Below are 25,920 nucleotides of genomic sequence, written 5' to 3'. Positions count from 1 at the left end.
AAAAATAAGGGGGAGGGTAAACATGACATAGCGTGATGAAAAGCGTAAATGCATGTGGTACATATGTATGACCGGGAGGATCATGGCGGTTACACATGAAATGACAGCTTGCGCCTGATGTGAACGAGACCAGTGCGTGCCGTGGCCATGGGCAGGCGGAAAGTGTGCACCTGCAAAATATTTTCTTGGGTTTTTTTTTTTTTTTTTGGAACATTTCTGGAACGTGCCCCCGCAATTCCCACATGTTTATTGAATATGAAGCAAAAATATAAATATTATATATTATTATTTTTTTTTTTTTGAACACGGTTGTGAAAAGGTGACGACCCCTTTAGAGACAGTCACTGTAGCTGAATGCGGATGGGAAGTCTATGCCCCTCCGGCGATCAGCATGGTGAGATCATGTACGATTTTGGCCAAGAGGGGCCTGCTCATGATTCCCTGTTTATTTCATGGGTGTGATGTGTTTCATGACTTTATTGGGGCTCCTGGGGAATGTGTGGCCTCCCCTGCCGCCCGACGGCGGCCCCCCGGACACAGATGCCGCGCGCACGGCCGCCGGGACACCGCGCATGCGCAGACGAGCCGCCGCGCATGCGCAGAACCCCGGCCGCGCACGCGCAGACCAGGCCCCAGGACGCGGCCGGCCGCGCGGCAGGGGGAGCGGCAACCAGCCAGCAGGTGGTGAGGGGATGTTACGGCCGCGGTGAGCCCAGTGCAGGTAATGAATGGAAAGGGGGGGGGCTGCTGGCCCCCACGACTGCGCACATGAATGACCGGGGGGGGGTTTGTGACTGAGGAGTGACATGTGGAGGCTGGGAAGAATCAGTGTGTTGAACACAAACGTCCGGAGGCGTCGGGACACTGCGCATGCGCCATCGAAAAAGCCGCGCATGCGCAGAACCCCCGGCCGCGCATGCGCAGACCAGGCCCCAGGACGCGGTCGGGCGCCATCGGCCGCGCGGCAGGAGGAGCGGCAACAGGCAGGAGGCGACAGGGAAGGGACGAACGGCAGCCCAGTAAAAGTGAAAAATGAATGGGGGGGGTGCACGGCAGCAGCCCACTGTGCTGCGCATGATGAATGTTTGTTTGGGGTGAACCAACCGGGGAATGTGCTGGGATCAGCAGGTTGCTGGCCGGCATGACGGCCCTGTGGAGACGCCAGAGGGCCTGAAAAGGAGCTGCTGGTGACATGGGTGCAGCGTGTGGAAAACAACAGAAAAGGGGGGGTGTTTGAACCAGGAACCATGCCGCATGCTGCCAGTGTGTATGACCAACTGGTGGTGCGGATTGTAAATGAGAACGCATGAACAGGTGTGACAGAAATGAATGTTGGTGACTTGCATGAAACCGTGACATTGGTGTGCCTTGATGAAATGAGATGAACCGGTGCTGGGGCAACCGTGAGGCCCTGCTGACCCATACGAAATAACTCACAGTTTGACGGGCAAACGCGACCCACAGTGAACCGAGAGAAGCTGGGAAAAGAACAGCAATGCTCCACAACCAGAACCAGACAGCGACGAAAAAAGCTCTCAGAAAATCAGCGGCTCGCAGGTAAATCCCTCAGAACTCCAACAAGCGACTTCCTCTCACAAAGCTCAGACCTCGGACGGTGCAGGAGCCAGGTAAGGGGGGTGCCCTAAATAGGCTGGAGGCGGACCTCAGCCCCTCCCACAAATCCAGGCAAATGCCTTAATACATATATATATATATATATATATTACATTCAAATAACACCCTTTTCCTCAAATTTTTGTAAAAATAAATAATTAAAAAATAAACATCTTAGGCTTTGCCACTTGTGAAAATGCCGTTATTATTAAAATATAAAAACATTTATTCCATAAGACATAATAGAAAAAAACATCAAAATCATTGTTTCAAAATGGTATCAATAAAAAATAAAAAATAAGCCCTCACACAGCTCCTTAGACATAAAAATAAAAGAGTTATGGGGGTCAGAATATGGCGATGCAAAGAAAAACATTTGTTTTTTCCAAGTTTTTTTTATGTTTTTTTCAGTATTAAAATGCAAGATGTGGTATTGTTATAATTGTATTGAACATGAGAATAAAGATCACAATTCATTGGAAACGCTGTAAAAGCAAAACCCATAAAACTGTGGCCGAATTGTGCTCTTTTTCTAATTCCACCAAATTAGAATTTTTTTTTCCAGCTTCCCACTACATTGTATGCAACAGTAAATGTTGCCATTAGAAAGTACAACTTGGCCTGCAAAAAACAAGCCCCCATATGTGAATAGAAAAATAAAAAAAGTTATGGCTCTGGAAGGCTGGGAGTAAAAAATGAAAATGAAAAAATGGGAAATGGCCTGATCCTAAATGGGGGTTAAAAGGTAACGTTGATAGGTATTGAAATTTCTCATAGTGATAGCCATTTATAGCAACCTGTATACAATCGATCAATGCGCAGACACAGGATGTTGTAAAACAGCCTGCAGAAAGATGGGTTTCAGGCCCTACAGGGTTGTCTTTGGAATGCTGGCTGTTAAACATGCAATTCAGATAATATGGAGAAGAAGGTGGGCTTACACAATATTCCAGCTTGTAGGACTAGATTAATAAGGCTGGGTTTCCAAGTTTCGATTTTGTTGTGCAGTTTTTAAAGCTAAACTAAGTTGTAGATTAGAAAGACATAGTAAGTGTAAAGGATGTGGCTCCACAGCTGCATCAGAAAACCTAAATGTATAAACCCAACCTACAGTGCCTTGAAAAAATATTCACACCCCTTGACATATTTTCATGTTATAACCACAAACTATTTTGCTTATAAGTTATAATGATCTTAGATCCTATAAGACCAGGGATAAGCAACCTCCGGCACTGCAGCTGTTCTGAAACAACAACTCCCAAAATCCTCCATTCATGTGTATAGGAGTTACAAGAACAGCCAAGTGTGCATGCTGGGAGTTGTAGTTTGACAGCAGCTGGAGAGCCAATGGTTGCTGATCCCTGCTATACACTCTTCAACCCATTATATTTCAGCTCTTTGGGATAACATAGTTACAGATCAGGGTCTTTCAAATTCTACTAGATAAAAGAAGCAAGAGTACCATTAGGTTGTCTTTTCTTCAGGCCATCAGCAACACACTGAGCAACATTTCAACTTAAGCTTGGGTGAAGACTAACACATCTGGAGAGCCATTTGCATCCATCCAATTTACTGCTCTGAACCCCCTAGTTTCCTATTTCTATAATTTAACTGTCTTTATGTAACATAGGGGTTCCAGGCTACACTGCGACCAACTGTGAAACCATCTCCAGCAATGACTCCACCTCAGCACTCAAGGTAGGTTGCCCTTTAGTAAATTGACCATCATGGGAATGGACTCACCACTTCCTATCAACAACTTTCAAGCATACAATGGCTTACCACAGGCACTGTACAATGGGGAACATCGACTGGATGGCACCCACAAATTAGCTGATCCAGTGTCAAAAACAACCTTGAATACTTGTGAAGGAGAACCAATGCTGATCTCACCATAATACTGAGTCTGAAAAGATAAACCATAAAAACGCATTATTAGAATTTGCATTGTATAAAGCTAAGTAAACTTTATTTTTCAACTTTCCTACGAACAGGGCCATATTATAAGGGGTACAGAGGTAGAAATCACACCCAAAGGCCTCTCTGCATATAAGAAGACCCCAATATTATAGATGGCACTTGGTAGGCAGGAGGCTGAGTTGAGGTTGTTGAGGTATACCCAATCAATTATCTCTAATGTCTCTGCTCATTGAGAGGAATTGAAGAGAGAGAGTTTTCTGAATGTGTATACAATTCCCTATTCCCCAAACTGTACAATTAATCTCTACCAGTCATAACACACACTTAAAGGGAACCTGTCGTCAAAGAAAATGCAGAGTTACGCATGTTACAGAGCAGGAGGATCTGAGCAGATTAGTATATAGATTTATAGGAAAACATTCAGATTGTATTGCTCACATCCAAGTAGTTGGTAAGAAGTGTTGGGGCTGTTCCATTGTTAGGATCTCCAGATCCTATCATTTTTAACTGTGGAAATACATCAGCAACTTTTACTCCCATTGCTCTCAGGGTCTCACGAATTGATGGCATTTTTCGGAGTGGTATCCTACAACATAAATGACAAAATGATTAATAAATTCTAAAATAAAATTTTATAGAATATTTTTTACCTAAAACATATAATTTTGTCCTTTTAAAATATAGTCTTGGCTTTGGTTAAAAAAAATAACACATTAAAAACAGCACCAAACTACGTTGTTGGTAACTGGCCTTAAAGGGATTTTCCATCTTCAGGCCTTTCAGGCTGACCTCCCCCTGTGGCCAAGCCAGCGCTTCACTGCTGTGGCCAGTGATTGGTTGCAGGGGCAATTGCCATTGCCTACTAAAGGTTGAGACACCATTCTGCTGAGATAACCAGAGCAGAAAGGAGGACAATAGCTGGCCCTTGTTACTATAGTGTGCGGTGATGTTGGTCAAGGGGGAGGAGTAAATATAAATGCTGGACTGGGCACCTTTAGAGGAGTGCAGCAGTAAGCCACATACTGTGCCCTCATCCTCCCCCTACAACTGGGGGGAGCCCTTACCCAATGTCAGGATAACGACTACCGTTAAACACAAAAGCATAGTGCAGCCCTTAAACTGCCCAGACCCACTATCCCTACCTACTTGCACGGTCACCCAAAGCAGAGACCCCACAACTGGTCAACAGTCCATCTACTGCAATATGTGAAGAGGCAACACACAAGCGGACAAACAAACAGAGAAACACTAAAAGAGTAGTCGTACAGAAAAATGGTGAAATGCCAGTCAGACAGTGCAGTGGCAAACGAGAAACCAAAACCAGTACAATACCAAAACGCCAGAAGCTAAAAACGTAGTCACAATAACACATCCAGAAATCCAAGCCAAAGGAGTTTTCAATACACGCAAGGGAAAAGTAGGGGGAGCTAGAGAGCAAGAAATTCACCAGCACCTGCCGCTCACATTGGCTTGCCTGCATGCCAGGTGGAGCTGTCGGCCGTGCGCCATGATGCTCGGGAGCCCCTGCTCATCTCCTCATTGGCACGGGGCTCTGACGTCAGCAAGGGCTGCCCAGCAGCCCTGATTCCCCTGGCAGCCAGATGCTGCTGCCGCATGGAGGCAGGAGCGGCCAAGGGAACCATGACACTAAAGACTTGCTGAAACAGCTACATCAGTGGGTGAAAGGCATTCAGTTTGTGTAGCAGGAGAAGGTAACCCCTACTGTGAATAAATGCACTGTACCAAGATGACACAGGAGCACCAGTAATCTGTCCATAAGGAAAATATCACAGACCAGGCCTGACTGGGACGAGGAATAGTGAACAAAGTTTCAAGTGAGAGCCAGGTTCCCTTGGAGAAGAGGTGGTATGGGCTAGTGCCACCAGGCTGATGAGAAGCAAAGGCCCCGGTCAGTGCATCAACCCCTGTGAACAATAAAGAGCAGCAGGAGGAGTATTGCCCTGAGCAGGTCTTGGAGACTGCAAGTGAGTGGAGAACCCAAGCATGACACCTGGAGCCTAGTGGCCTAAATGTTCCTGTGGCAGGGATGTCCCGCTTTGGACTAGTTTTTATTGTTTTAAGGACTGTAAGGATTTAAGAGATTGTGCCTCTGAGTGAGAACCGCTAAGACCTGTGTGCCACGAGACTGCAACCGCTAAGCTACTTGCCCACCTATGAGAGACTTTAATATGTGTTTGCTACATTTCAAAGTGTACTGCCTCCTGTGGAGTGAAAGAATGTACATATACTGTATATTATACTGTAAAAATGTATTGTTGCTGCTATTAATTTACTTGCCTCTTCCACACCATCAAAAGAACCCATACACCATGCTACTCATCTACTTTACATGTACGGTATATCATATTTTAATATATATTTATGAGTTTCATTTAGGATGATGTTTCAGAATTTCATAAACTGTTGGATTATACTCTGTATTTTCTCTATATTTGTATATGCAATATAAGGTATACAAGAAAATTGACCAAACATATTTCAGAGCAGCATCGCTTTACCTTTTTAATATGTGTTCCCCAGTGAGACTATATTTTTCTACATTTTCCCTTGAGAATTACATTGAAAAATAACTCATTTTCATAACATAGGCAAACAACCTACATTTCACTACTCCATCCATCTAAATTTTCTAAAGATGAGGTATTGCCACAATTTTACAGCATTGTCAGTCTTACCATTGTTGGTCCCCTCACATAATCTGCTGCCCTCCACAGAGGATGTATTTACATAAGCTCTTTATACCATGGTGGACACAATCTCATGGACCCCTTTTTTTCATGGATACAGAGTTTCTTAACATACAGTACATGAAAGAATTGTGCATTATGCCTACCTTAGCAGCCTGCATTGTACTCTATTTTTGGCTACCATTGTATCCCAGAAAATATATTATTTTGTTAATTCCACTTGAATGATACTTAACCCCTTAGGGACTGGGCTCATTTTCACCTTAAGGACCAGGCCATTTTTTGCAAATCTGACCAGTGTCACTTTATGTGGTGATAACTTTAAAACGCTTTGACTTATCCAGGCCATTCTGAGATCGTTTTTTCGTCACATATTGTACTTCATGACACTGGTAAAAGGGAGTCCAAAAAATTCATTATTATTTATAAAAAAAATACCTAGTTTGCCAAAAATTTGGAAAAATTAGCAAATTTATAAATGTTAAATTTCTCTACTTCTATAATACATAGTAATACCTACAAAAATAGTTAGTACTTTACATTCCCCATATGTCTACTTCATGTTTGGATCATTTTGGGAATGACATTTTATTTTTTGGGGATGTATACTATTTTTTTATTTATGTAAGTTTTACACAATGATTTCATTTTTGAAACAAAAAAAAAATCATGTTTTAGTGTCTCCATAGTCTGAGAGCCATAGTTTTTTCAGTTTTTGGGCGATTTTCTTGGGTAGGGTATGATATTTGCGGGATGAGATGACGGTTTGATTGGCACTATTTTGGGATGCGTATGACTTTTTGATCGCTTGCTATTGCACTTTTTTTAATGTAAGGTGACAAAAAATGGCTTTTTTTACACAGTTTTTATTTTAATTTTTTTTAAGGTATTCATCTGAGGGGTTAGGTCATGTAATATTTTTATAGAGCAAGTTATTATGGATGGAGTGATACCTAATATGTATACTATTTTTTTATTTATGTAAGTTTTACACAATGATTTCATTTTTGAAACAAAAAAAAAATCATGTTTTAGTGTCTCCATAGTCTGAGAGCCATAGTTTTTTCAGTTTTTGGGCGATTTTCTTGCGTAGGGTATGATATTTGCGGGATGAGATGACGGTTTGATTGGCACTATTTTGGGATGCGTATGACTTTTTGATCGCTTGCTATTGCACTTTTTTTAATGTAAGGTGACAAAAAATGGCTTTTTTTACACAGTTTTTATTTTAATTTTTTTAAGGTATTCACCTGAGGGGTTAGGTCATGTAATATTTTTATAGAGCAAGTTATTATGGATGGAGTGATACCTAATATGTATACTTTTTTTTTATTTATGTAAGTTTTACACAATGATTTCATTTTTGAAACAAAAAAAATCATGTTTTAGTGTTTCCATAGTCTGAGAGCCATAGTTTTTTCAGTTTTTGGGCGATTATCTTGGGTAGGGTATGATTTTTGCGGGATGAGATGACGGTTTGATTGGTACTATTTTGGGGTGCATATGACTTTTTGATGGCTGGCTATTACACTTTTTGTGATGTAAGGTGACAAAAAATGGCTTTTTTTACACCTTTTTTATTTTTTTATGGTGTTCACCTGAGGGGTTAGGTCATGTGATATTTTTATAGAGTTGGTTATTATGGACGCAGCGATACCTAATATGTATACTTTTTTTAATTTACTTAAGTTTTACACAATAACAGCTTTTTTAAAACAAAAAAAATGATGTTTTAGTGTCTCCATATTCTGAGCCATAGTTTTTGTATTTTTTGGGCGATTGTCTCAGGTAGAGGCTAATTTTTTTCAGGATGAGGTGACGGTTAGATTGGTACTATTTTGGTGGGCATACGCCTTTTTGATCGCTTGCTGTGGTACTTTTTGTGATGTAAGGTGACAAAAAAATTGTTTATTTAGCACAGTTTTTATTTTTTACGGTGTTCATCTGAGGGATTAGGTCATGTGATATGTTTATAGAGCTGGTCGATACGGACACGGCGAAACCTAATATGTCAATTTTTTTTCACTTTATTTGGGGAAAATGAAGTTTTTGTTTATTTTTACTTGAAACTTTTAATTTTTTGGAGGGAAAACTTTATTTTTCACTTTATTTTCTGTCCCACTTTGAGACTGCAACTTTTGGGGGTCTAATCTCCTTTACAATGCATTCCAATACTTCTGCATTGGAATGCATTGGCTGTATGAGTAATACAGTGTGTATTACTCATACAGGTTCCTGCCTGTGAGATCCAGGGGGCTGGATCTCACAGGCTCGTCACCGGAAGGCAGCGCCGATGCCTAAGGAAGGCATCGCGCTGCCTTCCATGCCATCGAGTCCCCCTTACAGCCGCACGGGGACCCGATGGCACCTCTGACCGTCCGCCGCAACTCCCCTAAAAGCCCCCCCGCGCATTGTCCCAGGGTGCCTGCTAAATGATTTGAGGGCGGCGGTGATCGGAACTACACTTGACGTACCGGTACGTCATGTGTCCTTAAGTACCGGGACATCATGCCGTACCGGTACGTCATGTGTCCCCAACAGGTTAAATTATACCTCTTTAGTGTTTTGGGATATTTTAAGAGAAAAACAACCTCCGCCTTTCTGTAAAGTAGGCATTGGTCTTTAATAGTGTTGGGCGAGCATGCTCTGCCGAACACCTTTTTCACTCGAGCATCGCAATGCTCAGCACATCGCGGTGTTCTGCCGAATACTGCGTGTGCTCGAGCGTGATGCTACGCAGCAAATGAACGTGCGGGAAAGTGGTGCCACTCACTGCAATGCCATAGCCATGTTGGTTACTGGCATTACAGTGATTGGCTATCCGGAACGTGTCATTGGGTGCTATATAGCACCCGATAACACGTGGTTCAGCTCAGACTTAGGGCGAGCTGCAGCAGAAGGAAAGATAGTGTAGGGAGAGGAATTGTGTTTTTTAGAGAGTTTTGAATGTTGAAAGGTGTTAGAGACCCAACAATCCTTTTAAAGACTATTGTTTTATCTGGCTGCGAAATATATTAGCGCAATGTGCGCTAAATTGCGTGCAATTGTTTGTCTGCTGGTGACAGCAGCGACATTACCTGCGCTACATCTTTTGTATAACGTTAGCCGCTGGTGACAGCAGCGACATTACCTGCGCTACATCTCCTGTATAACGTTTGCGCATCATACATATCAGTGACATTCAGTAAAAAAAATTCGCCTCTGGTGACGGCGACATTACCTGCGCTACATCTCCTGTATAACGTTTGCGCATCATAAATATCAGTGACATTCAGTTTAATTTTTTTGCTGCTGGTGACAGTGACATTACTTGCGCTACATCTCCTGTATAACGTTTGCGCATCATAAATATCAATGACATTCAGTTTAATTTTTTTGCCGCTGGTGACGGCAACATTACCTGCGCTACATCTCCTCTATAACGTTTGCGCATAATAAATATCAGTGATATTCAGTTAAATTTTTTCACTGCTGGTGACAGCGAAAATACCTGTGCTACATCTCCTGTATAACGTTTGAGCATCCTAAATATCTGTGACATTCAGTTTAATTTATTTGTGCATACACTTACAAAACCTGCTCTACTGTACGTGTGACATACTTGCAAGCATATATACCATTTAATATGCTCAAGGCTAGCAGTAAGGGATAGGGAAGTGGCCGTGCTGCTGATGGTGCACTCAGGCCGTGGCCCTGGGCGCGGTGAAACAGTGCCTGCTGCCAGAGCACAAGAATCACAATCAGTGTCTGAGGGTCACACCACTGCATCCTCTTCCCCTGTGTTACATGCTGGCCAATCCCCTGTCCAAGACGCAGGCCCGGATGCCTCCCACCTGGACCTTCTCAAGCACCATCATCTAGCACATCCACTTCTGTGTCCCAGCGCATTGTACAGATGTCCATACCCCAGGCCTTTGAACGAAAGCGCAAATACCCAGCCTCCCACCCACAGGCCATAGCACTAAATGTGCACCTTTCCAAATTCCTGGCCCTGGAAATGTTGCCATTTACTCTTGTGGACGCTGAGGCTTTCCGCAGCCTGATGGCAGCAGCGGTCCCTCGTTACTCAGTCCACAGCCGCCACCATTTTCCCTGGTGTGCCGTCCCTGTCTTACACCAGCATGTGTCCCGTAACATCACCCGTGCCCTGACCAACGCAGTTATTGGGAAGGTCCACTTAACGACTGACACATGGACAAGTGCTTTTGGCCAGGGACGCTACATCTCCCTGACAGCACACTGGGTGAACGGTGTGGAGGCCGGGAGTGAGTCGTACCCTGGGATGGCACAGGTGTTATCGACACCAAGGATTGCGGGCCCTACTTCCATCAGGATTTCGGCCACCACCTACATTAGTGGCTGCAACCCCCCCCCCCCTTCTCCTCCTCTACTTCCACCTCTGAATTATCATCTTGCAGCACCAGTCAGCCATCAGTCGGGAGCTGGAAGCAGTGTAGCACTGCAGTGGGGAAGCGGCAACAGGCCGTGCTGAAACTAATTTGCTTATGTGACAAACAGCACACCGCCGCAGAGTTGTGGCAGGGTATAAGGGACCAGACTGAGCTGTGGCTCTCGCCACTCAACCTACAACCAGGCATGGTTGTGTCTGATAATGGCCGTAACTTGGTGGTGGCTTTGGAGCTTGGCAAGCTCACACACATACCATGCCTAGCCCACGTGTTCAACTTAGTTGTTCACCGGTTTTTCAAAACCTACCCCAATTTGCCTGAGCTACTGGTGAAGGTGTGCTGCGTATGTGCCCATTTCCGAAAGTCATCTACAGCTGCCGCCGGTCTGGCAACGCTGCAGCAGCGCTTGCAATTGCCAGCTCACCGACTGTTGTGCGATGTGAGCAAGCGCTGGAACTCCACGTTCCACATGTTGGCAAGGTTTTGTGAGCAGCAGAGGGCAGTAGTGGATTACCAGCTGCAACATGGTCGTCGCCTTACCAGTCATCTTCCGCTCTTCACAAGCGACAAGTGGGCATGGATGTCTGACCTCTGTAAGGTTTTACGCAACTTTGAGGAATCAACACAGATGGTGAGCGGTGATGCCGATATTATCAGCGTAACCATCCCACTTCTGTGTCTACTGAAACGCTCGCTGCTCACAATGAGGGCGGACGCTTTGCATGTGGAAGAGATGGAAATGGGGGAAAACAGTAGACAGGATGATAGCCAGACCACCCTCAGTTCGTCTTCTCAGCGCGAATTAGATGAGGAGAAGGAGGAGCTGGAGATGGTTGCCTCCGCTACAGAGGGTAGTACCCATAGCAGGTTTATTCCATCTGTTCAGCGTGGATGGGCCAAAGAGGAGGAAGAGCAGATTAAGAGTCATCCTCCTGACGAGGACAGCGAAGTCTTGTCTGTTGGGACTCTGGCACACATGGCTGACTTTATGTTATGCTGCCTTTCCCATGACCCTCGCGTTATACGCGTTTTGGCCAACAAGGAGTACTGGTTGTTCACCCTTCTCGACCCCCGCTACAAAGAGAACTTCTCATCTCTCATTCCTGTGGTGGAGAGGACTAGAAAAATGGTGGAATACCAGAAGGTCCTTGTGGAAAAATTGCCTCCAAAATTTCCAGCTGACATTGCTGCCGGCAGAGTACGTATATCCTTCGGCAACCGAGGAGGGGAGAAGAGGGGAACACACAGCAGTTCCAACAGAGGCAGAGCAAAACTCTCCAAGGCCTAATGTTTTTGAGGGTCACCAGCAGGCCATTAATCATAATTTTTCAAGGGTGTCTATGATGCCCTCCTTTATGTGTAATAAATGGTGTATTGGAGTTCCGGTTCCTTGTAATTTTTGGCAGCCCTTTCACTTAGTGCATAGGCTTTATGAGTGTAGGAGTCCCACTACCTGAACAATGAGGCCCTCCTTTATGTGATATACAGGTTGTATCGGAGTGCCTCTTCCTTGTAATTTTTGGCAGCACTTGCACTTTATATACAATTAAATATACAGGAAAGAATGTTTCCGAACAATTTTTCCTCTAAAATCGATTTTATCTTCGGTTTTGTGCGTATTATTGTCAGTCTGTAAAAGTGGCGTACTTTTCGGACAACATCGTTCCCAGAAGCGACCTGGGAGTCCAGGATGCATCCAGACATCCTCTCCATGCTGTTCCAGAACCATTTCAGTGGTGTTTCCATCAATTTCTGACCTTTTCCTATGAACCAGACACCCTGCTCGGGTTCTCCCATTGACTTTCATTGCGCTCGGGTGCTCTGTAGAGCACCCGAGCATACCAAAGTGTTCTACTCGAGCACCCGAGCACTTTGGTGCTCGATCAACACTAGTCTTTAACAAAATGTATCGCTGCAAAGAACCTGTGAATAATTGTGCGCCATTATTTCTTTTTTTTTTCTTTTTATACCACGGGCACTTGTAAAACCTCAGAATCAAAGGAAGCAAAGTTACATTTAGAAAGCCTTTCATTAGGAGGCACTTCACACTGTACAACTCTGTGTACAAGTTTCTGGTTAAAATATGTACTCCTTGGAATAAAAAAGGCAAAAACCTTAGAGCAAAGTACTGTGGGATACTGGAGAAGCACTAATTGTCACTAGGAAAGGTTTCTATAACATACAAATCTGGTTCTTGACTTTTCTGGTAGATTGGAGGCCATTAAGAGGTGAAACCTGAAATGTCTTGGCTCAGTGCTAAATCTGAAGCAGGGTCTTGTCTATTGTGTCATTTAAAATACTGAAGTGTTCTTATGACCCCTTGGGCAGTAGGATCTAGGGGTGATTGCTACTCGCCTCTATATGTACGCCTCCATTTTATTTTCTAAACAGGCACCTAGTTCAACCCTTGGAGCCTATCTCATAAACTTGTTTCAGGTCCTCCATACATTCCTGATATTAAACAAAATGATTTACTCATAAGTATATTCTCTTGTTAATATAGGTAGAGTAGGACTGGCCCACCAGAGTGCCAGAGAATCCTCTGTTGGGCTCAGGCTTTGACAATATAGTGAGCCCCAAAGGCCCAGGAGAATAAGAAACATTTGCTGCCTTTGGAGCTAATTACTTGCCTGTAGGGTCTAGTTTGTTGACCCAGTGAACCTCTGTCCGACACTGGCTTAAAGTCTAAAAGAAAACTGAACAAATATATCGCTGATGTGTATAAAGTTGGCTGTAGATGGAAATAAAACATATATAAATATTTAAAAGCAGTTTAAAAAAGTCCACAGTAATCTGGCTCTACAGCGCTAATATTCTACTAGTATCTTTTTTTTAATTCTTGTTCAGTTGCATCCATACATTTTTATTATTGGTGCCTGCTCATATGATATCCAGTCTGACCTCCATTCCTGAACTTGCTGTGTAGACAAGATGCTGTCTCTCCTGTGTGGCTGACTTCCTGTGATCCACAGAATTGCATTATCTCCTATCAAATACTTCCTGACAGCAATCAGACACCACCTCTGCCTACCCATCTCCTTGTTCCTCTGTATATCCTTGCGTGTATAAAGTGCTGCTGAAGATATCTAAGAAAGCAGGAGTTTGGCGATTTAGTACGTGAATCCCTACAATAATTAACTGAAGAGTTATACAACTCCTCGGATTCGCACTACATATTTATGTGTGCTGTGTGCAGAATCTTCACATCATTTCTATGTAGTACTGCTTAACACTGTTCTCCTCCATCTTGTAAGAGCCGATAGTGAGAAAGCTATCAGAAAGTGGAGACAGCGGAGACAGACTGAAGCCACATTATAGAATACACTGACACTCTACAGTGTGAGTTATAGGACAGAAGTTATCACCAATGACCCCTACTTCTGTCAGTGACAGTTCCCCTATGACCAGGGGCGGACTGGGAACTTAAAGTGGCCCTGGAAAAAACACTAAATGTGGCCCCGTTTTGTAGTAGGGTCCAAATTGATGGAAGGCAGGGCCAGAAATACCTTACTGTGGCACATTTTAGTATCCCAACAGAACCAAATACCACAGTCCATCACAAAATACTGCCAGCAGCACAAAATACATCCCCAAAAACTTCCACTGGCCGGCCATGAGGAGGCCCTAGGTGGGCCCCTGGGCATCGGCCCACTGGGAAATTTCCATGTAAGATCTATGGCCAATCCGCCCCTGGTTATGACCCCTCTTTCTAACACAGACTCCTCCCCAAGCCGCTCTCTTTCTCACACTGTCTGCTCCCCAATGTCCCCTATTTCTCACATTATATCTCAAAAGAATTTATATCCCTTGAACTTTTCCACATTTTTTCACGTTACACCCACTAACTTAGGCTTCTTTCACACTAGCGTTAGGCTTGTCCAGCAGGGGAACAGCCTGCCGGATCCATAGTAATTCACTATAATGGGGACGGGCGGGAAATGCGACTGCAGCATGGCAAATATGCAGAGAGGTGGCCAGACAAAGACCGCAGCATACTTAAAGGGGTATTCCAGTTGGGCATAACGATTAGATTGTTGGGGGTCCGCTGAGAGCCCCACCGATCATGAGAACGGGGGTCCCATACCCCATTCAGCATCCCTGTAATGACCGGAGCGGCCGGTCGCACATGTGACAGACTGAATGTACAATGGTACTTGTCCGCAAGGAGCCCATGTCAGAACCATACCATGGCTGTGCTGTGTGTCCACACCCTTACTGATGCAAGGTGCTCATTTAGATCCAGAATCTAGATTTACAAATGCACACTTCTTGCTTTGCAGTATGTGACTTCAAACAACTGTTTGAATAACCCAAGCCAGATGTACACTAACTAGTCGTCTCATTCAAGGAACACTTTTTTCTTATGGGGATTTGACAGCATAGCAACTTTTCTAATATATTTTCATTTTTTTTTAAAGGGGTTTTAATAATGATGACTTATCCTCAGGATAGGTCATCAGTAGGAATGAGCGAATCGACTTCGGATGAAACATCCGAAGCCGATTCGCATAAAACTTCGTTCTAATACTGTATGGAGCAGGAGCTCCGTGCAGTATTGGAATGTATTGGCTCCGATGAGCCAAAGTTATTGCTTCGTGAAGTCTCGCAATACCTTCACAAATTAATTTCTACTGTAAAAAAAACATTTCCCGAACTTGGGTTTGGTTCCAAGTGGTACCTTGGAACTGAACCCGAGTTCAGGAAATGTTTTTTTGCAGTACAAATTAATTAATGAAGTTATTGCGCGAAGTCTCGCAAGACTAAACAAAGCAATAACTTTGGCTCATCAGAGCCAATACATTCTAATACTGTACAGAGCTCCTGCTCCATACAGTATTAGAACAAAGTTTTATGTGAATCGACTTCGGATGTATCATCCGAAGTCGATTCGCTCACCCCTTGCTATTTGAGAAGGCAGTAGGCTTCTCTCTGCTTTTCTTAAGCTAGTGACGTCACATTCATCATTCACGTGGCCTAGGAGCAGATCAACCCCAGATGAGCGCGATACCAAGCACAGCCGCTATACTATGTACGGTGCTGTTCTTGGCAAGCTACGAGAAGTAGTGCCAGTGCCTTCTCAAAATAGCTGATTGGCACTGATCAGATACTGATGGCTTATCCAAAGGATAGGTCATCAGTATAACAATCCTGGAAAACCATTTTAATGTACCTGGAGAGATAAATTAAATTAAGGGTTGTCTCACTTCAGCAAATAGCATTTTTATTATTTAGAGGAAGTTAATACAAGGCACTTACTAATGTATTGTTAGTATCCATATTGCTTCCTTTGCTGGCTGGATTCATTTTTCCATAACATTATACACTGCTCACTTCCATGGTTACGACCACCCTGCAATCCATGAGTGGTGGTCGTACTTGCACACTATAGGAAAAAGCACTAGCCTATGTGAGCTCACATGATCCTGGACACCAGGGAGGCCAGCGCTTTTTCCTATAGTGTGCAGACACGGCCTTCGTTGCTGGATTACAGGGTGGTCGTAACCATGGAAATGAGCAGTGTATAATGCGATGGAAAAATTAATCCAGCCAGCAAAGGAAGCAATATGGATAATAACAATACATTAGTAAGTGGCTTGTATTAACTTCCTCTACATGATAAATGTAACTTACTGAGGTGAGGCAACCCCTTTGACAGACAAGAAAATTATAATATGTAAACATTTTCAAATTTTCTTAAAGGGGTTATCCGGGCTACAGATATTGATGACCTGCACCCCCACTACAGTCTTGACAAAATGCAGGTAAACATTGAAGAGGACACACACAAGCGCTGTGACACCCTTAAAAAAGATGATCAATAAGGGTGCTGAGAGTCAGAACACCACCGATCTGATATTGATGACCTATCCTCAGGATAGGTCATTAAAATCTGTAACTCGGACAACCCCTTTAGTTTACAGTAACTTATGGTACTTTATAGTCCCACACTTCCAAAACTTCCACAGTTACTTGAATGTGAAGTATTAACATTTTGGCAGATCAGTGGTGTGAGGGGAATGGTTTGGGAAAACCGGTATTTTCCTCAAAGCGTGTGCTGCTGGGTTGATTTGCAGCCAGTTGGGGTCAAATACCGGACTAGATTTTAATTGCCGGTCCGGGTTTTTGGCAGCACCTGGCTGTCCTTAATTAGCAGTATCTCTGTGTTGGGATCTGAGGCTTGGTGCCAGGTTGGAGGGCTGAGACCCATGGGCCGAGGAAACAGGCCCCCTAAAGCCTGCTGTGGACTGCTGGAGGCAGAACTGACATCAAGGTGACTTGTCTTATATGAACTTTCCAATTTGTGTGAAGTAACACCAAGATGTACTTTCCATTGTGTGTGAATAAAACACTGAAGTTTTGTGTTAAGAACTCGTGTTTTGCCTTTGTACTGCGTCCGCCTACCCTATCTACAAGAGCGGACGAGAGGTAAGTGGTTTTTTTTTTAATTTGCCCTGGGGGCTGACATAAGGGCTTATGGCTCACATATGGCTGACATAAGGGGCTGATGGCTGACATGGGGGGCTGGGGGCTGATGGCTCACATAAGGGGCTGATGGCTGACATGGGGGGCTGGGGGCTGATGGCTCACATAAGGGGCTGATGGCTGACATAAGGGACTGATGGCTGACATAAGGGGCTGATGGCTGACATAAGGGGCTGATAGATGGCTAAAGGTTGGGGGGTTGATCTGAGGCATTGGGGGTCTGATCTGAGGTCTGATTAACATTGGGGGTCTGATTGCTGGTCTGACCTGAGGTGTAATGAAATTTTTTTTTTCTTATTGTTCTACTCTAAAACCTGCGTCTTATAGGGCGAAAAATACGGTACAGTGCAGCAGAGACCAGTGCAGCAGAGACCAGTGCAGCAGAGACCAGGTGCAGCAGAGACCAGGTGCAGCAGAGACCCTAGTCAGTTTATATAGTCGTTATATAGTGTTATATATTTTAATATGCACCTTGTTTTTTGTTATGCGCGTGAATCAGTCAGCGCTGACTAGCACCCCCTAAGCCCCACCTACCCCCTAAGCCCCACCCCAGAACCCCCACCCCCTTCTCCCCCACCCGGTCCCTGGGAAAATTGTCTTGCATGAAACTGATCCTTGGTGCAAAAAAGGTTGGGGACCACTGCGCTAGAGGACACCAACACATCTTGGTCGTCCTAGATTACGCCACTCCGTATCCGGAGGCGGTGCCACTGCGATATACATCGGCCAAACTTATAGATAAAGAGTTAATGGAGATGTTTTCCCAAGTGGGGCTACCTAAAGAGGTTCTGACTGACCAGAGGACCCCTTTTATGTCCAAGGTCATGAGGGAACTCTGTAAGTTGCTGCACATCAAACAGCTACAGACGTCCGTTTATCATCCGCAAACTGACGGCCTGGTAGAAAGGTTTAACCAAACATTAAAAAACATGTTAAAAAGAGTGGTGTCCAGGGATGGGAAGGACTGGGACCTCCTTTTGCCCTACCTTATGTTCGCAGTGCAAGAAGAGCACCAGCCTCTACTGGGTTCTCGCCCTTCGAACTGCTATATAGCAGACATCCTCGTGGTCTGTTGGACATAGCCAAAGAGGCGTGGGAGCAACAACACACCCCATATAAAAGTGTCATTGAGTACGTTACCCAGATGCAAGATCGGATAGAGACAATGTTGCCTCTTGTTAGGGAGGAGATGGAGGCAGCTCAGCGAGCCCAGAGTCGGGTTTATAATCAGCAGGCTTGGGTCCGGATCTTTAACCCGGGTGATCGAGTTTTGGTTCTGGTGCCGACCGTGGACAGTAAGTTCCTGGCTAGGTGGCAGGGGCCCTACCAGGTACTCGAGAAAATTGGAGGTGTAAACTACAAGGTACACCAGCCAGGGCGGGAAAGCCGGAGCAGGTTTACCATGTGAATTTACTCAAACCATGGAAAGATAGGGAAACCTGTACAGAAGACAGCCCGCGGCCGGGTTTTCTAGGAGAAGAGGTACCGGCCCCCCTGTCTGATGCAAGAGAGGAGGCTGCCACAGTAAAAATTGCTGACAGCCTCTCCTCTAAACAGACTCAGGACACCAGGGAGTTCGTTAGTCGGAACACGGATGAGTTCTCGGACCTCCCTGGACGCACTTCCATAATCCAGCATGACATGGCCTCAGGCAAAAGTCTGATTAAAACCATACCGGGTGCCCAAGGCTCGGCGACAAGCCATCTCGGAGGAAGTGCAGCTAATGCTGCAACTAGATGTTATAGAGGAGTCTAAAAATGAGTGGGCCAGTCCTATAGTTTTAATACCCAAACCGGACGGGACGTTACAGTTCTGTACCGATTTTCATAAACTAAACAAAATTTCCAAATTCGATGCGTATCCCATGCCCCGGGTGGATGAGCTTATCGAGAGGTTAGGACAAGCTCAGTATTTTTCTATTTTGGACCTCACCAAAGGGTACTGGCAGACACCCTTGACAGAGGCTGTGAAAGAGAAAACTGCCTTCATCACATCAGAGGGGCTGTACCAATATAAGGTGTTACCCTTTGGTCTGCATGGCGCCCCTGCCCTGCCAATGACTTATGGACATTGTGCTTCGTCCACATCGTCGGTACGCTTCGGCTTACCTGGACGATATTGTTATCCACAGTACCGACTGGGAATGTCACCTACCCAAAGTGCAGGCCGTAGTGGACTCCCTTCGGAAGGCTGGACTAACCGCTAACCCAAAAAAAATGTGCGATAGGGTTAGAGGAGACTAAATACCTAGGGTATGTCATTGGGCACAGAGTCATCAAACCCCAAGTGAACAAAATAGAGGCGATACGGAAATTGGCCCTGACCTGTCACTACTAGGCAAATAAAGCCGTTCTTAGGAATGGTGGGCTATTACATGAGGTTTGTCCCCCACTTTGCTACGGTGGCCGCGCCATTGACAGGGCTCTTGAAGGGACGCAGGGCGGTGATGGTTCGCTGGGATCATCAGGCGGAAGGAGCTTTCTCCATTTTAAAGTCGGCCCTGTGCGGGTCCCTGGTTTTGGTGACGCCTGGTGACCCTAGTAAAAAAGGAATTTATAGTACAGACCGATGTCTCAGAAGTAGGCCTCGGTGCTGTACTGTCTTAGGAAATCAACGGGGAGGAGCATCCCGTTGTCTTCCTCAGCCGTAAGCTCACCCCAGCCGAGACCAGGTACAGTATAGTGGAGAGAGAGTGCCTGGCTGTTAAGTGGGCACTTGAGTCTCTCCGTTATCATTTGTTGGGGAGAAAATTCCATCTGGTAACCGACCACTCCCCTCTCAAGTGGATGAGCCAGGCCAAAGACAGAAATGCCCGGGTCACCAGATGGTTCCTTTCCCTACAGAACTTTAAATTTATAGTGGAACACAGGGCAGGCCAGTTGCAGGGAAACGCGGATGCCCTGTCCCGAGTACATTGTCTGGCAAGTGTTCACCCCTCAGGGTTAAACAAAGGGGGGGGTGGTATGTGAAACAGTGAGTGGAATGGTTTGGAAAAACAGTTATTTTCCTACCAGCGTGTTCTGCTGGGCTGATTTGCAGCCTGTTGGGGTCAAATACCGGACTGGATTTTAATTGCCGGTCTGGGTTTTTGGCAGCACCTGGCTGTCCTTAAATAGGCAGCTGGGCTAAGCAGCAGGATCTCTGTGTTGGGATCAGAGGCTTAGTGCCAGGTTGGAGGGCTGAGACCCATGGGCCAAGGAAACAGGCCCCCTAAAGCCTGCTGTGGACTGCTGGAGGCAGAACTGACATCAAGGTGACTTGTCTTATATGAACTTTCCAATTTGTGTGAAGTAACACCAAGATGTACTTTCCATTGTGTGTGAAGTAAACACCAAGACTGCAAAGTAATGCATTGTTTTGTGTGAATAAAACACTGACATTTTGCGTTAAGAACTTGTCTTTTCCCTCTGGACTGCTTCCGCTTACCCTATCTACCAGAGCGAAACCCCACAGTGGATAAAAACCTGTTATGGTCATGTCATGTTCACATAGTCAGGACACATTTATATTCACTTTAAGTAAATATTGAAGGTTCCTATTAAATGACTTTAAGTAGAAATATTAAAGACTGTAAGGAATTTATCCAAAAATATAATGTATAACTTGTAATTATAATTTTTTTGCTTAAACCATAATACCCTTTTAAATATAATGTGTTATATGTGTGTGATTTGTGTCTAGCGTTCTGTGCTGCCTTATGTAATTGCTATGTTATTTATTTGAAAATTCTCAGTAAAGAAATTTACTCATTCACCATTTTTGCCTCATTACGTGAGGAATCGAATATCCTAGCTTGTGTATTTTTCTATGTAAATTTTTGAAAAAATGTTAGGACAGTGGTGACATCTCTGCTTTTTTTCCACTGAGTCAATGTTATTGTTCTGTTTGGAGAGTAGAAACAGTGTGCTCTGTCCAGACATCATCAGAACATTCAGATACTTATCTTTATTGAGATCAGTCCCAAGAATAATACAAAAGTTCAAGGTTTTAGGCTACTTTCACACTAGTGTTTTTACTGGATCCGGCAGGGTTCAGCAAAAACGCTTCAGTTACTGGTAATACAACCATCTGCATCCGTTATGAACGGATCCGGTTGTATTATCTTTAACATTGCCAAGACAGATCCGTCATGAAATCCATTAAAAGTCAATGGGGGACGGATCCGTTTTCTATTCTGGCAGAGAAAACGGATCCATCTCGATTGACTTGCATTGGGGGTCATGCCGGATCCATCTTGCTCCACATGCCAGGACGGAAAGCAAAATACAACATGTTGCAGTTTGCTCTCTGGTCTGGGAAAGCAACTAAATGGAACGGAATGCATTTTGGAGCATTCTGTTCAGTTTTGTCCCCATTGACAATGAATGAATTTTTTTCCGGTATTGAGCCCCTATGACGGAACTCAATACCGGAAAACTTAAATGCTAGTGTTAAAGTAGCCTTAGATGGCCTTTTATTATGTACTATTTCCACAGCCTGGTAGGAGCTGGAGCGGAGGATGCTATTGGCTCTGGCTGTCAATCATAATGCCTTTCCTCACACCATTGCTCCCTAGGGCCATGCAGTGAAAGGAGGGCAAACCCTTTCTGTCCTCAGGGGAAACACCCTGGTTCTGGGGCTCTTGCCTGATGGTATTTGGGGTGCCTGTGCTGTTAAGTGTCTGTGTGGGTGCAAGGCAGGCCACGGTGAGTGCAATGCCACCATATGATATAAGAGTCAGAAAACCAGGACAGAAGTTAAAGAATAAACTTCTCTCTTTACTCAAGTAAAATCCTCATACCCCAAGTGCAATACCCCACACCTGAGGGTATCTGCAATTGCTATGTTACATTTTGCTATGTTATGAATCTACACCAACATGACAAGGTATAGTTCGTTACTCCCTCTTGGTAGGAGTGGGCTGGTCCTGCTTCCTGCTTAGGGGCAGTTCAAGTTCATGTTTAAAGGGGTTGTCCGGGCTTTTACCATTGATGACCTATCCTCAGGATAGGTCATCAATATCAGATCGGCGGGGGTCCGACACCCGACACCCCCGCCGATCAGCTGTATGCCGGCTCCCGTCTTTCTTCCTATTAGCCAGGGCCGTCTACGGCCTTTGCTTGTAATTTATTAATTTACATTTCCCATAAAACTATATATCAATCTGCTCGGCTCCCCCTGCTCTATAACATATTGCTTGAACTGTAGATAGGAATGCACTCACAGCATGACTGAGACCTTTTAATACCACAATCCCTTAATGTAATATTTAAAGGACATCTGTCACAAGGAACATGGTGTCTGGGCTGCAGAGTAGGAGGAGCTGAGCAGATTGTTACGAGTATATTATTTTGTAGGAAATATAGGGGCACATTTTAGACACCGGTCTTAATAAGGCCCTGCACTGTCTGTGGATCCGCCAAAGTTATGTAGAGGGGCGGGCCAGGCTGGGTCCTTTCTCTGGCATCCCCCCCCCCCCCAATGTTTTTTAAAAAATTGTACCCCCTTACAGTAGTATTGCCCTCACTGTACAACCTTCACAGTAGTTTTGTACAGATGTGTGCCCCCTCACAGTAGTTATGCCCACATTGTGCCCTCTCACAGTACTTATGCCCTCTCTGTGCCCCTGTCACAGTTGTAATGCCCTATCTGTGCCCCCTTCACAGTAATAATCCCCATTGTGCCCCCTTCATAGTAATAATCCCCATTGTGCCACCTTCGCAGTAATAATCCCCATTGTGCCCTCTTCATAGTAATAATGCCCACTGTGCCCCCTTCACAGTAATAATGCCCACTGTGCCCCCTTCATTGTAGTAATGCCCTCTGTGGCCCCTCCAGAGTAGTAATCCCCTCTGAGCCCCCTACATAATAGAAATGCCCTCTGTGCCCTCTCCATAGTAATAAATACCTCTGTGCCCCCTCCATAGTAATAAAGTCCTCTGTGCCCCCTCCATAGTAATAAAGTTCTCTGTGACCCCTCTGTATTAAAAAAAAACAAAAAAAACACAGTAACTACTCACCTTGTCCCATTCCTGAAGCAAGCTCACAGTCCTCTCTTCCCTGCAGGCACAGATCACTCTGCAGCACTGTGTGGGCGGGGCTTATGCAGATTACCGGGCTGCAGCCTCCGCCCACACAGGCCGGCAGAGCAATCTGTGTCTGCAGGCTTAGAGGACCTTTCATCTGTTTAACCCTAGTCTAATTAGGGTCTTACCATATAGGGCGGCCCCCCACTGATGTCATCGCACTTTTCCGTTGATTTCGGCACCTTATATTCTAATTAGCTGACTTGGTTATACTAGGCTGAGACTGGACTGGTTCTCTTCTCCCTGGCTGTGAGCGCATCCAATCAGAGCGCACGGCTCATAGCCAGGGAGAATGAGCTCCTCCCTGGCTATGAGTGGTGCACTCTGATTGGATGCGCTAGGGAGAAGTGAACCGCTACAGTCTCCGCCTAGTATAACCAAGTCGGCTCATTAGAATATAAGGTGCCGAAATTAATGGGGGCAACAGGGGTCTTTGAAAAAAAATAAGTGCTATGAATCAGTGGGGGACGCTCTATAAGGTAAGACCTTAATTAGACTAGGGCTAAACAGATTAAAGGTCCTCTTTAATGGTTGAGCAGGGAGAAGCCTGAAGGAGGGGAGGAGCGCGGGGAGCTGAGCGGTGAGTGACAGGACCCAGCTCCCAGCACTCCAGCAATGAGTGCTTCCATCTGTATTGATGGAAGCGCTCATTGCTACTGGCCTCTGGCAGCTGTGCGGTGGGCCCCTGCAGGAGCTGTGGGCCCCGGCACTTGCCCAGGTATGCCGGGTGCTGACATATTTAATAAATTTATCATGTATATTGCAGCTTAGGGCTCTTTCACACCTGCGTTATTGTCTTCCGGCATAGAGTTCCGTCGTCGGGGCTCTATGCCGGAAGAATCCTGATCAGGATTATCCTAATGCATTCTGAATGGAGAGAAATCCGTTCAGGATGCATCAGGATGTCTTCAGTTCCGGAACGGAACGTTTTTTGGCCGGAGAAAATACCACAGCATGCTGCGCTTTTTGCTCCGGCCAAAAATCCGGAACACTTGCCGCAAGGCCGGATCCGGAATTAATGCCCATTGGAAGGCATTGATCCGGATCCGGCCTTAAGCTAAACGTCGTTTCGGCGCATTGCCGGAGCCGACATTTAGCTTTTTCTGAATGGTTACCATGGCTGCCGGGACGCTAAAGTCCTGGCAGCCATGGTAAGTGTAGTGGGGAGCGGGGGAGCAGTGTACTTACCGTCCGTGCGGCTCCCCGGGCGCTCCAGAGTGACGTCAGGGCGCCCCAAGCGCATGGATCACGTGATCACATGGATCACGTCATCCATGCGCATGGGGTGCTCTGACGTCATTCTGGAGCGCCCCGGGAGCCGCACGGACTGTAAGTATACCGCTCCCCCGCTCCCCGCTCCTACTATGGCAACCAGGACTTTAATAGCGTCCTGGGTGCCATAGTAACACTGAAAGCATTTGGAAGACGGTTCTGTCTTCAAATGCTTTCAGTACACTTGCGTTTTTCCGGATACGGCGGTCACCTCCGGCAACGGAAGTGCATGCCGGATCCCAACAACGCAAGTGTGAAAGAGGCCTAAGTCTAACACTTCTGTCTGAAGAGTTTACACCATTTTCTACACCATCCCTTTATTACTGGAGTAAAATTGCATCAATTTTTGTAACTTTTAAAAATCTGGCTTAAAGGGGTTGTCCAGCCTTTACTAAGTGATGGCCTTTCTTCAAGATAGGTCTCCGCTGGCTGATCGGCAGGGTCTGATATCCCACACCCCTGCCCATCAGCTGTTCTGTGGTTGCCAGAAGTCCACGCTAGAACTATAGAGCAACATTAACCATTTAGTGGAGGGAGAGTGGTACTACAGCGCTGCTTGCACTGAAACCAGTCAGCTAGTGATGACCTATCCTGATGATAAGCAATCACTTAGTAAAGGCTGGACAATTACTTTAAATCATCTCAACAGGCTAACTATGGCAACTTTTCCACCCAACTTTTCAAAACTGGAGTGAATATGCAAAATGTCACAAACTTTTTGCACAAGAAAGTCCAAAAGTTGGATCTATTGCCACCTACTGAAGCCAGAACTCTAGAGCGTATGGCATAATACCCCTTGCCCCTTGTGAACAGAGCATTAGATATCACTTTTTTTCATAATTTGCAGGACAGTAGCATCCAAATCAACAAGAAACCAGAAAAAAAAAGAAACTATAACATTTAAAAATGGGCTTACCTTCTGAGTCCATCACAGGATACCACGAAGAAAGCAAATAAGAATACTCTCATGGCAATTGCTGGCATTGGTCTTCCAGGAATTTTCTTGAGACACTTGGATATCTCACGCTGGTTTCTAGCTGTATATTTTCCTTCTTCTTCTTGAGTTTCTGTGCTCTCTCTTCTGGCTGTGCTATTAATCGTGGTTGCTTTTCTTTGTATCTCACTAGGTTTTTCTAACTATCCTTCAGTCTGCACTAACCGGTCACATCTATCTATCTATTTCTATCTAACCTCTTTGAATTTTCTTGTCCACACTGCTCTCTTATATACGAGTGAATGGTTTTAACTAATTGCATGGGATTGGTGGGATCTGACTGTTCCTGCTGTTTATCCAATCTAAGGTCTTTACCCACCATTAAAACATACGTCAAAATATCACCCCCGTGGGAAAACACACAAAGAGATTCAAATGGTAGGAGAGGAAATGGAAATTGCAACCAAGCAGCCAAAGGTTGAGGGAAGCCCCAGTAGCCCTATTAATCATTGTCA

The 25,920-nt window shown here is 45.0% G+C and overlaps 1 protein-coding gene across 1 annotated transcript in view; it reads right to left on the bottom strand.

Annotated features, from left to right (window-relative positions):
- The window catches only part of REN (renin), a 49,785-nt gene extending 24,286 nt beyond the window's left edge, over positions 1 to 25,499 (bottom strand). Inside the window, exons 1-3 of the mRNA XM_040421849.1 lie at positions 25,388 to 25,499; positions 3,973 to 4,120; positions 3,397 to 3,520 (exon numbers count right to left, since the gene is read on the bottom strand). Of these exons, the coding sequence (XP_040277783.1) occupies positions 3,397 to 3,520; positions 3,973 to 4,120; positions 25,388 to 25,455 (340 nt within the window). The 5' untranslated portion in view covers positions 25,456 to 25,499. The remainder of the gene's footprint in view (positions 1 to 3,396; positions 3,521 to 3,972; positions 4,121 to 25,387) is intronic.
- Between the last annotated feature and the right edge of the window lie 421 nt (positions 25,500 to 25,920).

The sequence above is a fragment of the Bufo bufo genome, chromosome 3 (assembly GCF_905171765.1).
Source record: "Bufo bufo chromosome 3, aBufBuf1.1, whole genome shotgun sequence".
NCBI classification, from domain to species: Eukaryota; Metazoa; Chordata; class Amphibia; order Anura; family Bufonidae; genus Bufo; species Bufo bufo.
The sequence above is the reverse complement of the archived record's forward strand: the minus strand, read 5'-3'. Positions and strand labels throughout refer to the sequence as shown.